The sequence below is a fragment of the Argentina silus genome (genome assembly GCF_951799395.1).
Source record: "Argentina silus genome assembly, chromosome: 1".
NCBI lineage: Eukaryota > Metazoa > Chordata > Actinopteri > Argentiniformes > Argentinidae > Argentina > Argentina silus.
The window spans coordinates 3,575,604-3,591,823 of NC_139655.1; the positions used below are offsets into that span (position 1 = coordinate 3,575,604).

At 42.9% G+C, this 16,220-nt stretch overlaps 1 protein-coding gene across 1 annotated transcript; it reads right to left on the bottom strand.

Moving 5' to 3' along the window:
- Window positions 1-113: 113 nt before the first annotated feature.
- Window positions 114-13,121, bottom strand: pck2 (phosphoenolpyruvate carboxykinase 2 (mitochondrial)). Its single transcript, XM_083681299.1, has 10 exons — window positions 12,497-13,121; window positions 5,731-5,943; window positions 5,016-5,200; window positions 4,575-4,781; window positions 4,068-4,255; window positions 3,701-3,863; window positions 2,457-2,672; window positions 2,017-2,154; window positions 1,590-1,685; window positions 114-1,341 (listed from the first exon to the last, which is right to left on the bottom strand). The coding sequence occupies exons 1-10, from the start codon at window positions 12,526-12,528 to the stop codon at window positions 872-874; spliced, it is 1,908 nt and encodes a 635-aa protein (XP_083537425.1). The 5' UTR covers window positions 12,529-13,121; the 3' UTR covers window positions 114-871.
- Between the last annotated feature and the right edge of the window lie 3,099 nt (window positions 13,122-16,220).

The window sequence follows — 16,220 nt, forward strand, 5'->3', positions numbered from 1 at the left end:
CTTTTGTAGTTCCCAGAATAATCCTATTGACCAAAGGACATGCCTTTGTTGAAGATGTGTATAGAATGTATAATGTGTATAGAATGTTGAGCATGAAGGGACAACACTGTGGCTGAAATTGAGGTTGTTTATTCATTGCACTGTAATAAAAATCTCATTTCCATTCAATGTATGTCTCTTATTGGTCCAACATCACATATTGCTTGTGTAAACATTATATCAAATCATTAATAAGTTTAATTAAACAAATACAAAAGTGGCATAATCATTTTACCCATGGACCTTCTTCTGTAATGAAATACAGGTAAAATGTTTTGGTTTCCCTGAGCCAATCAGATAGCACTTCCTCCTCATTTAACGAACCCCAACAGACAGCAATTCAATAAACCCATTGGCTAATGTGAAGCCAGCTGAGTATTGAAAAAAGCTGTTTTTATTCAGTTAGAATGTTTAAATGAATACAAATATTTAACCATATCAAGATGAGATGATTCCTTTGGGTGTAGCTTGTAAACATCCAGTGCCTTTACACTTTATTGCAAGATACTGTATCAGTAAGGCAATGCTATGTTATGTTGATTCTGCTCCATTACCAACTGTACTCTACTGACTGCTCTAATTTCTATCAGCAATGAATTGTGGCCAACCTGCAATGATGCAATCACATCATATCACAGTGTGTCTTCTTACAACCTTCGGTTTATCTACCAAGTTTCATCTCCAATGAGCTTGTCAGTCACTTAATCTTTCCCTGCGTCCCGTCCCACCTCCCCTCCCCCACCCCAACCCCAACCCTATCCACATGATATTGCAGCATCTGTAGTGTCCAATAGTTAGCTATTGTGATTTGTCGAGCTCTCCTCTACGGTTCTCAATCCCTGACTCTGTCCTCGAGGGCCCTCAGTTCTGCCTCCACCTGCTGGGGGAGGTCGGCCCCCACCTGCTGGGTAAAGTACGCCCGCAGCTCCTGGGTCTCTTTCTGCCAGAAGGCCTTGGGCAGGTCGAAGAGGGCCTCCATATCCACCTTGCCCCCCAGGCCCTGCAGGTCGATGGTGCCCTCCTGTGGCACCCAGCCCACCATGCTCTTCTTGGCGGCTTGGTCATCCCTCTCTCGGCTGCAGCGCTTAAAGATCCATTCCAGGACGCGGGCGTTCTCTCCAAAGCCGGGCCACAGGAAGGAGCCTGACTTGGTGTCCTTCCTGAACCAGTTGACATGGAAGATCTTGGGTAGCTGGGTGGGGCCCTTCCTGGTCTCCATGCTGAGCCAGTGGGACAGGTAGTCCCCGAAGTTGTAGCCGAAGAACGGACGCATGGCGAAGGGGTCGTTCATGATCGTCTTGCCTGGAGAAAGAAAACACATTTTATTCAAAAAAAGGTAATTATTTCATACATTAACTCAGAAGATAAGTAAGGACAACAATCCATTGTTTCCAGCTCACCAGAAAGCAGTTTTTAATACTCTGTCCTATTCTGTTGTATTTAATTGTATTTCATGGACAAGCTTCTTAAAATCAAGGAAATTAACCTTAGAAACAATATGTTTTTACTATTGTATGATGGGCTCCTTACTGAGGTTTATCAACCAGTACCTTTGTGTTCGGCTGCTGCTGTGGACTCAGACCTCATAGCAGCTCCCACGAACACTCCGTGACGCCAGTTAAAGCTCTCATACACCAGAGGGACTCCTAGGAAGCAGAGGGGTCAAGGGTCAGGTCACAATGAGGAACACATCGGACGCAAGAATTACAGAACACCTTGTTAATTCATTACACCCAATCCAACTGGTTCTTCCAGCTACATTAGCAGACTAACCTAATGATCATGACACATGATGACTTGATTATGATCATTGATATGATTATGACTCTTTGAGCGAAAATGTAAGAAAAATGCTTTAAAACAACATATCATTACTGTGATCACTTTAACGGTTGTAACACTACATGCACTGTTGACAAACTGGGTAAGAGTGTCTGCCTAAAAGGCAAAAGCAGTGGGCCAGCTGAGGGCACCCACCCTCTGGCCTCCTGCCCCCGAAGATGATGGCATCAATGGGTACCCCCTCTTCACTCTCCCATTGGGGGTCAATGATGGGGCACTGGGCAGCTGGGGTACAGAACCGGGAGTTGGGGTGAGCACACGCGGCAGAGTCTCCTGTGGAAAGGGGGATAATATTCAGCATGAGCTAAATAATAAAAAGCACCAAAAAAAGAAAGAGTTTAAAATAAATAAATTTAAAAAAAAAACAGTTTCATGGGTACAAAACTTAAAGCTCATTCATTCCCAAAGATATGAACAGAACAGGAACTTAGCTGCAGTATGCTATAAAACATAGTATTACGTTTGTTATGTAGTATTAATATAAAAGTGTCTCAGTGCAAAATTCTATCAAAAGAACAGCACCACTCCATGCCACCAGATGGCGTTATTGCAATTGACACTGTAGTCCATTTTACCTAGCTTCCAAGATTTGCCATGCCAGTCGGTCAGAGAGACGCCCGGGGCGGGGGCATCTAGGCCCTCCCACCACACACCTCCGTCACTGGTCTCCCCCACGTTGGTAAACACAGTGTTTTTGGCAATGGTTGCCATAGCGTGAGGGTTTGTCTTCACAGACGTGCCAGGGGCCACGCCAAAGAAGCCATTCTCTGGGTTGATGGCCCTGAGTTTACCTGAGGGTACAGAGGTGACATAGAAGTGACGTAGAGGTGACACACAGGTGTACGTACAGTATCAGTACTGGCGTATTACACCTTAACTGAAAATAAATCTCAGAGAAGAAACATAAAGTACAAGATGAACAGGGGTGTTATGGTTTAAATAGACCATACAAAATTGTCTGAACAACAAATGAATCCAGTGACTGTGAATGTGAATGCATGTTTAGGGCTGTAGAAAGTGGTTGGTCCAGTCAAAATCGTCAGTTCAACACAATTAAAAAAATGAAACGACCGCGAATCTTGAACCTTGAACCCATCTAATAACAAATGGTCATTTGAAACATAACACATCTAAAAGAAAATCACCACGCGTCTAATAACAAAGGTCCACATGGAATCTTGAAACAACACATCTATAACAAATGATCTAGTTGAATATTGAAAACACACACCTAAGTTACAAATGACTAACTTTAAAAGGCACCCTATGAAGGATTGCGCCCTCTTTTGACTGCAACGGGAATTGCAATGATAATTCAGAATAGTGTCTCCTCCTCTCTCCCTCCCCTTGCTCAATGCAAACTACTTCTAACTGAAACACTGAATCTGTCAATCATTTTGCCATCATTTTCATCCAGCGAATGTCTTCGTTACATGACCGTGAAACTATAGGTGATTAGTTAAATGGTGAGGCAGCGCATCTAGCCTGAAAATGTAGTTTTACGGCGAACTTAAGCCTATAGGGAAATAGCAGAATACGGCTACCCGTGCAGTGGGCTTAATTCTCTCTGTTCAGCTCCGTTCAAAAGGAGGAGGAGGACACATGCACAAATCTCACCACATAAATCTTCACTGGGCAGCAGAGAGGCTGTGAGAATGGACGTTTTTCTTTTGCCCAAGGACATTTCTCCCGCCCTGCCATGTTTCGACCAAACAAAATGTTGCCGACCAAGGGTCTAGTGACCAACCAATCGACTAGTCGACTATTCGGGGGCAGCCCAGGACATGTTACGGTTTAAGTTGAGCTACCGTGGCCTCACCCTGACTGTCGAACTTCATCCAGGCGATGTCGTCTCCCACACACTCCACCTTCCAGCCGGGCAGCGCAGGTTTCATCATGGCGAGGTTGGTTTTACCACAAGCGCTAGGGAACGCCGCCGCAACGTAGCGCTTCACTCCCTGAGGGTTAGTGATCCCCAGGATCTATAGAGAAGAAGAAGGGGAGGGGGAGAGAGGGAGAGGGAGAGGGAGAGGGGGGTCAAATGAGCAGTACATAACTGTCTCATAACAAACCTACAAAGCAAATTTGAGATCTCAGCACTAGAATTCAGCCCGATGCGCGCTTCCTGCTCTTCTGCACAGTAAAAGAGTACGCCCCTGCAGAATCCACCCCTGTTATGTTCTCACCAGCATGTGTTCGGCCAGCCAGCCCTCGTCCTTGGCGATCCGTGAGGCGATCCTCAGAGCGAAGCACTTCTTCCCCAGGAGGGAGTTACCGCCATAGCCACTACCAAAGGACAAGATCTGTCTGGTGTCAGGCAGGTGGGAGATCAGCACCTTCTCTGGGTTACAGGGCCAGGAGTTGACCAGGGGAGCTGGGGGGGAGAGAGGAGAGGAGGGGTGAGTTGACCAGGAGAGCTGGGGGGGGGGGGGGAGAGTTGACAATGCAGCTCTAGACTGAACTTCGTAGAATACAGCAAATCTAATCATCATTTTATGGGATAATATTGGGTCACAGGTTCACAATTTAACTTATTCTGAGCTCTCTGCCAAGCAAGGAGGAAAGAGGCGGCCGTGGTCTTACTGTGCATGCGTGCCTTAGTAACAAAACACTTTGCAGAGAGACGGTGAAAACATTACTCCATAGTTAATCTCTTGGATTTGTTATTTCGATTTGTTATTTCGCTGATGTACCTTTCAGGGGCAGGGGTCGGCCTACAGAGTGTTGACAGCGTACGAACTCTGCCCCCTCTGCCAGCTTGTCCATGACTGGGGTGCCCATGCGCGTCATGATGCCCATACTGGCCACCACGTAGGGCGAGTCCGTCACCTGAACGCCAATCTTGGACAGCGAGGAACCAACCGGGCCCATGCTGAAAGGGATAACATACATGGTCCGACCTGAGGGGAGATATGGAGGGGGGGGGGGGGGGGGGGGGCTGTTAATGCACATTCAGAGATTTATGTAATTCGTTTTCATGAGGATTTACAGCCATAATGGAAAAGACACAGGAGATTTTCTGTTATCGTACAAACAGATCTAAGGCAACCAGGCAAAAATTTACTTGCGTCTTACGAATGGTTAAATTAACGAATAAATACATAAATAACATAGTTGTGTTGTCCAGTATCTACCTGCCATGCAGCCAGGGAAGCGCTCCTCCCTCGCCTTCTGGAAGTCTCCTTCGCTCATCCAGCTGCCCAGCTGGCTCTTAGCCCCCGCACTGGGGATGGGGATGGTGTCTCTCTCCTGCTTGGTCACAATGACTGTCTTACTCTCCACCCGAGCCACGTCCTTTGGGTCTGTACGTGCCAACCAGCTTCCCACAGGAAACACAACGGACACCATTAGTTCTATTATACCTGTATGGCTGTGTCATAATGACCGAGACGGTCTCTTTTGGTTAGATCACCATTAGTTCAAATCAAATCAAATGTTATTTGTTATCTGTATCGCATACAGTTGTATTGCATACAGTTATATATAATAATAATATACGCCATTTAGCTGACGCTTTCATCCAAAGCGACTTACATTGCAGTGAGTGCATACATTTCAGTATATATGGTCCCAGCAGGAATCAAACCCACAACCTAAGCGTTGTCAGCGCCATGCTCTACGAACTGAGCCACAGAGGACCACAGTTTTAACTGACACAGTGAAATGCTTTGGGATCTTGCTCCACGCTCAACAACAGCAGTCAGCAACAATCAACAATTCAATAATAAGTAATAATAAAAAGTGACAAAAAGTTCTCTTACACCTTTATGACTGTGTGACGGTGACTGAGCTGGTGTCTTTCGGTTTCTATAGCGACTGTCAGTTGTACGACGTAGCATCCCCACTCACCAGTTGTCATATTTGGGCAGTCTCTTCACCATCCCCTCCTTCTCCAGACCAGCCAGGATGTTAGCGCTCTCCTCCGGTGTGCCCGTCACCACCTGCACCCTCGCAGGCTTACACTCCGCCACCGCCCCTCGCACGAACTCCGCCACCGCCGGGGGCAGGGACGGGAGGGAGGCCAGGGAGCGGACCCCCACGCATGCCCCCACGCCACCTCGTCTGAAGGGGGAGACAGAGGAGTAAGGTTAGGAGATCTGCAGGGATGAGGAGGAAAACACACAGGGAACTGCATCCATGATAATAGTATATCCTACAGACAGATAATATACTTATTTGCTCAACACCAAATTGTATTGCTTGTATGAAATTACCAAGTTTAAACAAGAAATGAAAAACAATAATGGTAACAGTCAAGATGATAACTGGTTCACTGGCTTACTCCAGCTAGCTTACTCTAGCTAGCCCAGGAATACTGATACCTAGTTTGTTGGGTGCAATAACCCCATCAATGGGCAGCTAAGAGACAGAACACATGCAGAGAAACATGCATTTATTACTAGGCTTGATGCAATGTGAGAACACCATCTCATTCCTGACTTTCAAGAAAAGAGGTAAGAGAAACATTTTAGTACACAATCAGCTGCTGGTTGTCAGGTGCTTTGTATGGTTATATGATTGATATGCCATTTAGCTGACGCTTTTATCCAAAGCGACTTATGTCGAGTGCACACATTTTTCAGTATATATCGTCCCAGTGGGAATCGAACCGGCAACCAAAGCGTTGTTAGCGCCACGCGCAACCAACTGAGCCACAGAGGAACACAAGGGTAAAGGGCAAAATGTTGATGCAATCCTGCCATTCCCCTCCCCCTAGTGAATAATTCACGATGTACGCCTATCCTACTAGTGTAGTGTTACTGAGTAATAGACTTCGGTTGTCTAATGACATTCACTGAATGACATTTACACTCAACAAATTACTAGGATTCTGTATATATTTCATTGCTATGTACAGTACCAGTCAAAAGTTTGGACACACTTTGCCAAGAGTGTGCAAAGCTGTCATCAAAGCAAAAGGTGGCTACTTTGAAGAATCTAAAATATAAAACATATTCTGGTTTGTTTAACACTTTTTTGTTTACTACATAATTCCATTTGTGTTCCTTCATAGTTTTAATGTATTCAATATTAATCTACAATGTAGAAAATAATACAAAAAATAAAGAAAAACCATTGAATGAGAAGGTGTGTCCAAACTTTTGACTGGTACTGTATGTGTTCATGAGCCGGAGTTCGTTACGGTAAACACACACACGTCCCCCATGCATTCATTCTATCTTATAGTTATAATATAGGCCATTTAGCTGACGCTTTTATCCAAAGCGACTTACAATGCAGTGAGTGCATGCATTTCAGTATATATGGTCCCAGCTAAGCGCTGTTAGCGCCATGCTCTACCAACTGAGCCACAGAGGACTAATACCCCTCATCTGCTGTGTGGTGTGGATGTTTAATCCATGTTTAATGTGTTTAATCCATCATGATGAAAGGCTCTTTTTAGGCCTCTTCTTCTTGGGACTCCATTATATAAATGAGAACCATTGAAGCTTTTCTGAGATGCAGATTGTAGCCTAGGGCAGCGTAACCTGAGACCTAGGCTCACAGCACTTTATAATGTAGGGGGACATGCAGGGGGGCTCTCTTTTGTTTGTTAAAAGCACAGTGTTCACAAACAAGAGAAGTCAGAGCTTAGTTACACGAGCTGTTTCAACACAAAGCTCTCTGACTACCTGACTGGACCAGATCTGATGGTGGTTTCACTCAAAAGGACTGTGTGGCACAATGCATTACGCTCATCCACGTACGGCCGGCCAGTGACCAACCGTTAAACCAACATCATCTTCCTTTCTGGTTTGTGCCCTCAAGGTCAACATTAGATGCAGTATAATGTGAATCACACTAAAGTCTACTGACTAGTTAGACTAGGAATCCAAATCATCCTTTCCCACTTCTGAGGCTAAATTAAAGGCACCCCCTGATAAAAAGTGCTGGCACGCAGTCCCAATTGGCAGCACAGTGAGTGCAATTACACTTCACGTGCACAAAACACCGCCCAAGAGAGGGTTGAAAGGGCATATACTGTATAAGGACCCCTGAGAAGCATCTGTTGATGGGATAAGGGCATACTGCCAAGACCAATGCTTGCCCAATTTCAGAGCTCAGAGGGAACACGTATTGTTTAACTAGCCCACTGATTAACTATTTCTATGATGAGGAACCATCTTAAATCTCAGTAAACCACAGATCCTTCCGTCCTCTTGTGATGATTTAGTCAACTATTGTAATAATAAGCTGAACACAACCGTTGCTATAGCAACAGCCAAACTTAAGAAGATTAAATCTAAACAGAAACCACCATGGAGAACTGGGGATATTATTAACTTAAAGAAATATTTTTTAGAAAAGCTGCATGTCCATTATGACATTTTTAAAGAACACCTCACTATCTTCAATAAAGCAATTAGAAATGCAAGACAAGTTCATTTCTCAAAGCTGATTTCTAAAAATCATTATAATCCCAGAATGCTTTTCTTCCTCATAAATCCAGCTCCAAAACATCACTCTTTAATCACTTCAACATAAAAATATGAAGAGTGTACAGCATTTTTCAGAGACAAGATAACAAAAATCAGGTTGGATCTAAACCATGTTATACTGAATGTGCGTGAGCCCCTGTCTTTGGACACTTTCCCTCTGCCTAAGACTGCTATGAATGATTTTGCTGCTTTTGATAAAGAAATGCTCAGGAACGAAGTAATGCAATTAAAATCCTCCACCTGCTCACTTGACCCCATCACCACCACCTTTTTAAGACTGTGTTTAAAGTCTTGAGGACGAAGTGCTAGTGCTACTCCTTGCTGACTGGTATTTTCCGCCTGGCACTGAAAACTGATATTGTGAAACCTGTCCTAAAGAAAAGTAACCTGGATCCTTCAGTGCTAAACAATTTCAGGCCAATTTCAAACCCTTCTTTTTCAAGTAAAATTCTTGAGAAATTAGTACAGCTGTATATTTGAGAAGTTTCAAGGGCTGCTTTTGATATAGTCTATCATGAGATCCTTATTAACAGACTACAGAAGCGTGTTGGCCTCTCTGGCTCAGTTTTAGATTGGTTTAGGACTTATCTGTCGAGCAGAGACTATTTTATCTCCATTGGTGACCACTCCTTGGCTAACACTAGCATAACATGTGGGGTTCCTCAAGGCTCCATTATGGGACCTGTGTTGTTCAGTCTCTATATGCTGCCACTGGGAAATATCATCAGAGAACAAAGGATTAATTTTCATAGCGATACGATTATACACAACTGTACATCTCTATCACCCAATTACATCAGCCCTATTGATAAACTGGTTCAATGCATTGATCATATCAACTTGTGGATGTCACATAATTTCTTGCAATTGAACAAACATAAGACAGAGGTTTTAATTATCGGAGCAAAGGTCCAGAGAGAGATACTGTGCACTAACTTAAAATCCCTGGCACAAAACGCCAAACACCTAGCAAAGAATCTTGGCGTGCTTCTGGACCCTGATTTGAATTTTGAATCTCACATCAGTATTCTCACTAAAACTGTCTTTTATCACCTTAGAAATATTGCTGAAGTGCAACCGTTTCTCTCCCAGACAGATACTGAGAGACTTATACATGCTTTTATCACTAGCAGGCTTGATTACTGCAATGCTCTCCTTTCTGGTCTACCTAAGAAAGCTAGAAATAAGCTACAGATCATTCAGAATGCAGCAGCACGTGTACTAACCAAGACCAGGCGGAGAGCACATGTCTCACCTGTCCTAAAGTCCCTTCATTGGTTGCCTGTCAGTTTTAGGATAGATTATAAGATCATTTTATTGGTGTTCAAATCACTCAATGGACTAGCGCATGAATACTTGTCAGACATGCTTTTAATATATGCTCCCTCAAGGAGCTTATATTAGAGGAGCTGAGGGCGTCACAATTTGTAAACACATTTAAAAGAAATCTTAAGACACACCCTTTTATCTTATCATTTTCTTAATCCATCTTGTTTTAATCTACCCTCTTCTACTGTGCTGCACTGGTCTCTCTGTTCTACCATGTCTCGTATTTCCTATACTATCATTTCCTTATATTACGGTTTATTTTCACTGTATTGTTGTATTTCCTTATATTAAAGTTTATTTTCACTGTATTGTTGTATTTTCATTGTATTGTTGTATTTTCAATGTATTGTTAAGGACCTTGTATTGCACAATTTTGCACAAAAGGTGCTATATAAATAAAGTTTGATTTGATTTGTATCTGTATCGCTGACATTTGTGTTTACAGTCAACTAAACATGTGTTGAGAAACTTTGAACGCAGGATAAGCACAGATAAGCAGAACACACACTGCAGGAGTCGAATGAGAGCAGGAGGAAAGAATAGAGGGAGGGAGGGAGGGAGTGAGACCTTTTACCCACAATCTATTGGACACTGGGAAGGGGAAGAGAGCTGGCAGAAAAGAATGCACAAGGAGAGAGTTCTCCCTGTCGATCCTTTCCGCTCAATCGATGCTGTGTTCACTTCATCATACCAGTCTATTGAGTACATATACAATCATGCTATTGATTATCTTAAATATGCACGTGTTGTTCCTTATTTCCAAAATGTAATTAGATAGACAGAGGTCAAAAGCAAAGGCTTCCCTCAGCCCATTTCACCTTTGACCCCTAATAGCCAACCTCTCTGACCCCCCCTTCCTTTCTTTCCCCCAGTGCTTCTCAACGTCCCCCTGTCAACCCAACACCAATTCTCCTCCACACTCCATAGTTGTACTCCATGCCACACCTTGATATTTAACACACCTTGAAACACTGTTTTCTTGACACACTGTTTTCTTTGGGCCGATTAATACCAATAAATCATCGCTTGAATGCCACAGCCTATGAGTATTGTTGCATGGCCACAATTTACTAATCTATCTAATGATAATGCACCATGTCACAAAGCAAAAGTCGCCTCAAACTGGTTTCATGAACATGACAATGAGTTCAGTGTTCTTCAGTGGCCTTCCCAGTCACCGGATCTGAATCCAATAGAACACATTTGGGATGAACAGGAGATTCACAGCTTGAAAGTGCACCTGAAAAACCTGCAGGAATTGCATGATGCAATCATGTCATCATGAACCAGAATCTCAAAGGAATGTGTCCAACATCTTGTGGAATCAATGCCACGAAGAATTGAGCCTGTTTTGAGAGCCAAGGGAGTATAGTGTTCCTAATAAAGTACTTTGTGAGTGTATTTAACATTGTGTGCACTCTGCAGTTCTCAGGGTGTAGTGGGCCTATCTGGATTTCACACTGAAGGGCACCCAGAGACATTTCTTAGATTTTTTTCTAGTGATTTTGAAACAAGTAATATAATCCAGAGAAACAATTCACTCACTCAGGGAGAGAGAGAGAGAGAGGGAGAGAGGCATGACAACAGAGATAACCCTGAGAATGTAAGATTCCCTCTCCCCCCCCCCCCCCCTGCCCACAAGTCCCCCCTCTCTCTCTAACTTCCAGCTAAGCTTTGCAGCCTACCATTTCCCCAGAACTAAGAATACACACCTCCGAAACAGCAGGCCAATCCACATGCACCACACGTAGGCACTCCCCCAAAATTGAACAAGTTAATAGTTCCATAGGGAATAGCCAATTGAGCAGGAACAGGGCAAGAAGTAATGCATGTAGCAGCACACATGTACATACTGTACACATGCAATGGCAAAGACATTGAAATGCCACATCTATACATAAAGACAGATCTATATTCTGACAGGCATACACATATTCTGACAGAGCGCGCACACACTGCAATCCCAGAATCATAATGCACTATGATATTAACACAGACCAATTACAAATGCATGAACAAGAAAACACAACGCTTGCAAGGCTGCTCACATTCACTTTTCACTCTCTGAGCGATGTCACCAAACAGCCTAGAAAAAGAGTGGTGAGGAAGAAGAGGAATACAGAATGACAACAGTTCAAATCTGAGACACCTCTAGCTATCAGTTTCTCTCCTGTGTTTTGACACGGGCTATCACTTGTAACGGTGGTTTAAAATGAGTACCCCATTGTAATGTTGTGTCTTAGAGTGAAACAACACATCTACAATTCTGGTTGGTCAGGTTTTTGACAATGTGGGCACCAGCAGCCATGCAGTCAGGAACAAACAAAGTAGCTCATTTCATAGCTTTCCAGCGTCCTCATAGAACTTTCCATTTCAGTCTACACTACTATAGCATAATTGGCAGTAGCATGAAGTGGTTACAATGCATCTTCTTACAATGTATTTTCGATACTCAAGGATGTTTATTCGGTAAGTCATCATAAAATGATATCATAAGAGCCATGTTTAGCTAGGATTACTGCCAACAAGCCATATCTCCAGTGGGATTGCAAAAGCAACAGTTAAGAAGTAAGCCATAGATTGCTCATTTAGTTTTCACATCGTGACAATTCAGTGTACACCCTCGCTCGTCGACATCCTACAATTTACACTACAATTTATTTAAAAATGTGTTGCAAAAGACATCATTTTCTAAAAGTTGCAAGGCTGACTGAACAGTTCAAATAGACACCGAGCACACTGTGTACTGTCATACTGCCGCACACTGTCCGTACTGTGTCCTGGTCAAATAGGAAATACTAGACACTGTTAATGTGGGGTTCATTTGAAATATCAGAGATACTTACCTTCTGACAAGTCCCAGCAAAAGGTACGACATCTTTGGTAGAAATTCTAAAACTGGTTAATATAATATAAAACTAAAAATATATTGAATATCTGAGGAAGGGTACAGCCGTGCGCCCTTAGTACCAATCACAATTCATATCTGATTGCCTCTGAAGAACAACTCCCGATGATGCGGTGAGCGAGAGTACACAATTTAGAGAGAACCTTGCACTTTACACCACGTGTCATTTATCTATCAGTGGCAGACACCTTGATCCAGGTTCAGCGCTTCACTATCAAAGCATGCGCGATATTGCTAAACATAAAAACTTTTACGCAACAGATTATACGGAAGGATATTAGCCGACTATCTCTTTAGTCATAGATTAATCCAACTATATGGATAGCCTAATGTTACGACGCTAATATTAAATCTTCGTTGATTTGGTTTAGACTATAAAATAGTACTGTCTGGAAAACATGTTTTGATCGGCGATGTCTCTCAGGGTAATAGAAGTGCTCTCTCAACAAAACACGGTAGAGAGTTCAAACAAAGTACAATAGAGCATTTCATGAATATAAATGCTACGTCCTCCCTGCCCGGGTACCTCCTGCTCACAGCCCTCGAGACAACTAGCCTACACTACAGTACGGAACCACCGCCGCCTCCACCGGCTGATGCAAGTCCTGAAGTTCCTGTATCAGCGAAGAGCTACTTTGGAACAACTAGAGACGTAACCAGAGATTTGTACTGGTGCTTTGAACCTGCTTTGAACATCTAATACCACGTCTGTAGAGATTAGTTAGTAGGTAGTCAGTCATTGGGATGTAGGCCTGTGTGCTTGCTAAAAAGACCAATGCAGAGTCAGCAGAATGTAAAACACAAAGTCACTGAAAAAATAGTACAGCGGAAGGATATCTGATGATGACAGTTGACTAAATCTAAAGTTTAGTCAACTGGCCCAATCGCAGTTGTCTTTCAAACTTTAGGTTAGAAATGTGTTATAGCTTTACCTAGGCTTATGACAAATTAACTGTTGATATTCATGGTCACATTTTTGAATAGATCATTTAATAATCGATTAATCGATTTACATCGATCTACATTGTCTTGAAAACCTTCATAAAAATGTATAATGTGGAGGCCTGGTGAATGACAATTGAAAGGAGTAAACTGGGGTAACCAGTTCCATTCTTCTTTAACATAATAAAAACATAGTCTGAGCCTGGTCAGAGCCTGTTAATTGTGAATTTCCTGTCAGTGTTTCCAAGTGAAGGAGAGAAGGAGAGAGAGGAAAAGAAAAGGGAAGACTTATAGGGAGGGGTAAGCAGTGTGGACATGAAAGAGGACATTAGAGAGAGATATGGATAGTACGGTATAGCCGCGGAGGTCATGGACGAGAGCAAGAAAGATAATTCCATAGTGCAGAGTCAGCAGCCATAGTCTGCAGATATGTGGAGAACAGCACACACACACATTATGAATTATTGCAAACATTCCCCGCCTAAACACGAAGTACATTCCTCGGGTACCAAAGAGAACGTTCAGAAATCCTGCTGCTGGTAACATGTGCGTACAGTGACCTCATCAGACTGAGGCTTTGTTGAAATCTTGTTGGATTCTTACATGAGAGTTCCTGAGCATGGCCTGAAGATGCTTATCAGAGGGGGTAGCAGGGGCTTGATAGTGGATCGAATACCACAGCAAGAATTAAAGACTCAACCCTGCTGCTCTAACCCTGCAAAGAAAGAGGAATGTCAGTAGTTTATTTTGTCTGCATGCCTTAAATCAGGTCACAGTACTGGGGCAGAAACCAATTACACTAATGACATCTTCACACATATTCAAGAACAAAAGGCAGACAAACCATTTCTGCGTTTGGAGTCTTTATATTAGATCAGGGGTTCCCAACTTTTTCACCCGGAGCCCCACGGTAGAGAGTGCAAACACAGTACAATAGAGCATTTCATGAATATAAATGCTACGTCCTCCCTGGCTGGGTGCCTCCTGCTCACAGCCCTCGAGACAACTAGCCTACACTAAACAACGCAACCACCGCCGCCTCCACCGGCTGATGCAAGTCCTGAAGTTCCTGTATCAGCGAAGAGCTACTTTGGAACAACTAGAGACGTAACCAGAGATTTGTACTGGTGCTTTGAACCTGCTTTGAACATCTAACACCACGTCTGTAGAGATTAGTTAGTAGGTAGTCAGTCATTGAGGTGTAGGCCTGTGTGCTTGCTAAAAAGTGGATCGAATACTACAGCAAGAAGTAAAGACTCAACCCTGTTGCCCTAATCCTGCAAAGAAAGAGGAATGTCAGTCGTTCATTTTGTCTGCATGCCTTAAATCAGGTCACAGTACAGGGACATAAACCAATGATACAAATGTCATCTTCACACATATTCAAGAACAAAAAGCAGACAAAGCATTTCTGCATTTGGAGTCTTTACATTAGATCAGGGGTTCCCAACCTTTTCACCCGGAGCCCCCCATTTCACACCTAAAATCTTATCATCAAGAAATGACGTACAAATCTGAAGATTGACTTGGCCAGTTTAGAACTTTCCACTTTTTGGCCCTGAAGAACTCACTAGTTCCTATGGCAGTGTGTTTGGGGTCATTGTCTTACTGTATGATGAAGTGCCATACAATGAATTTGGAAGCATTTGCTTGTACTCAAGCAGACATGATGTTTCTGTACACTTCAGAATACGTTAACCAGTCCTAGTGGCAGCTATACAAGCCCAAACCAAAACACCCCCTCCACCATGTTTCACAGATGATGTGGTATGCTGTAAATATTGGGCAGATCCTTTTTTCTCCAAACTTTCCATTTGCAATCACTCTGGTACATGGTAATATTCATCTTATCTCTCCACAATACCTTTTTCCAGACTTCTGTAGGCTTTTTAGGTACTTTTTTTAGCAAACTGTAATCTGTCTATCCTTTTTGAGGATAACTAGTGGTTTGCACCTTGCAGTGAAGCCTGTGTAGTTTGGCTGGTGATGTATTCTGTGGACTTCATGCCTACTTCCTGGAGAGTGTTCCTGGTCTATGGGACAGTTGTTTTGGGGGGTTTTGTACCATGAAACAGGGGGACTATATATAAAAAGTGTTGACATTTCTAAATGTCATTTCAAATTACCTCAAATAAAAGCAGAGAATCTCTACTTTAATCGCATAGGAATTGTTTGATTTCAAATCCAAACTCTTGGAGTATAGAGCCAAAAGAAGAAAAAATGCTTCACTGTCCCATTACTTACATAGGGCACTTTATATAGGAAAAAGTTTGTCTTTGTTAAATATATATTTTATGTATTAGGCTCAAATCTACTAAGGCCTCAAATCTACTTCTCGTCCCCCTTGTTTGTCTGTCTGTCTGTCTGTCTGTGTGTGTGTGTGTGTGTTGTCTCTCTCTCTCTCTCTCTCTCTCTCTCTCTTTGTCTCTCTCTCTCTCTCTTTGTCTCTCTGTTCTCCTTCCCTCTCTTAGAGAAGACCTTTGGTCCATGTGTTTCGCAACCAGGCAGAAAGGGAAAACAAGTTTTAATCACTCACTCAATCACATCAATCAATAATTAATGGCCTTGAAAACACTTCAGTCTGACGTTTGCCCTTTGGATTAAATGCCTCACAAACATGAAACTGCAGTGGGTTATTTTCTCGATTGACGGTTCAGCCCATGCTATACATTAGAGGGCATAATTCAGGGTTTTGCTGCACGTCATTTAAATTGATTTTA

Bases quoted from the DNA above. Each gene is read 5' to 3' on its own strand.
- pck2 (XM_083681299.1), bottom strand. From the start codon at position 12,528: ATGTCGTACCTTTTGCTGGGACTTGTCAGAAG. The intron at 5,201-5,730 runs GTGAGTGGGGAT...TCCTGTGGGAAG, and splicing joins CTGCCCAAATATGACAACTG to CTGGTTGGCACGTACAGACC. The intron at 2,673-3,700 runs GTGAGGCCACGG...CTGTACCCTCAG, and splicing joins GATGAAGTTCGACAGTCAGG to GTAAACTCAGGGCCATCAAC.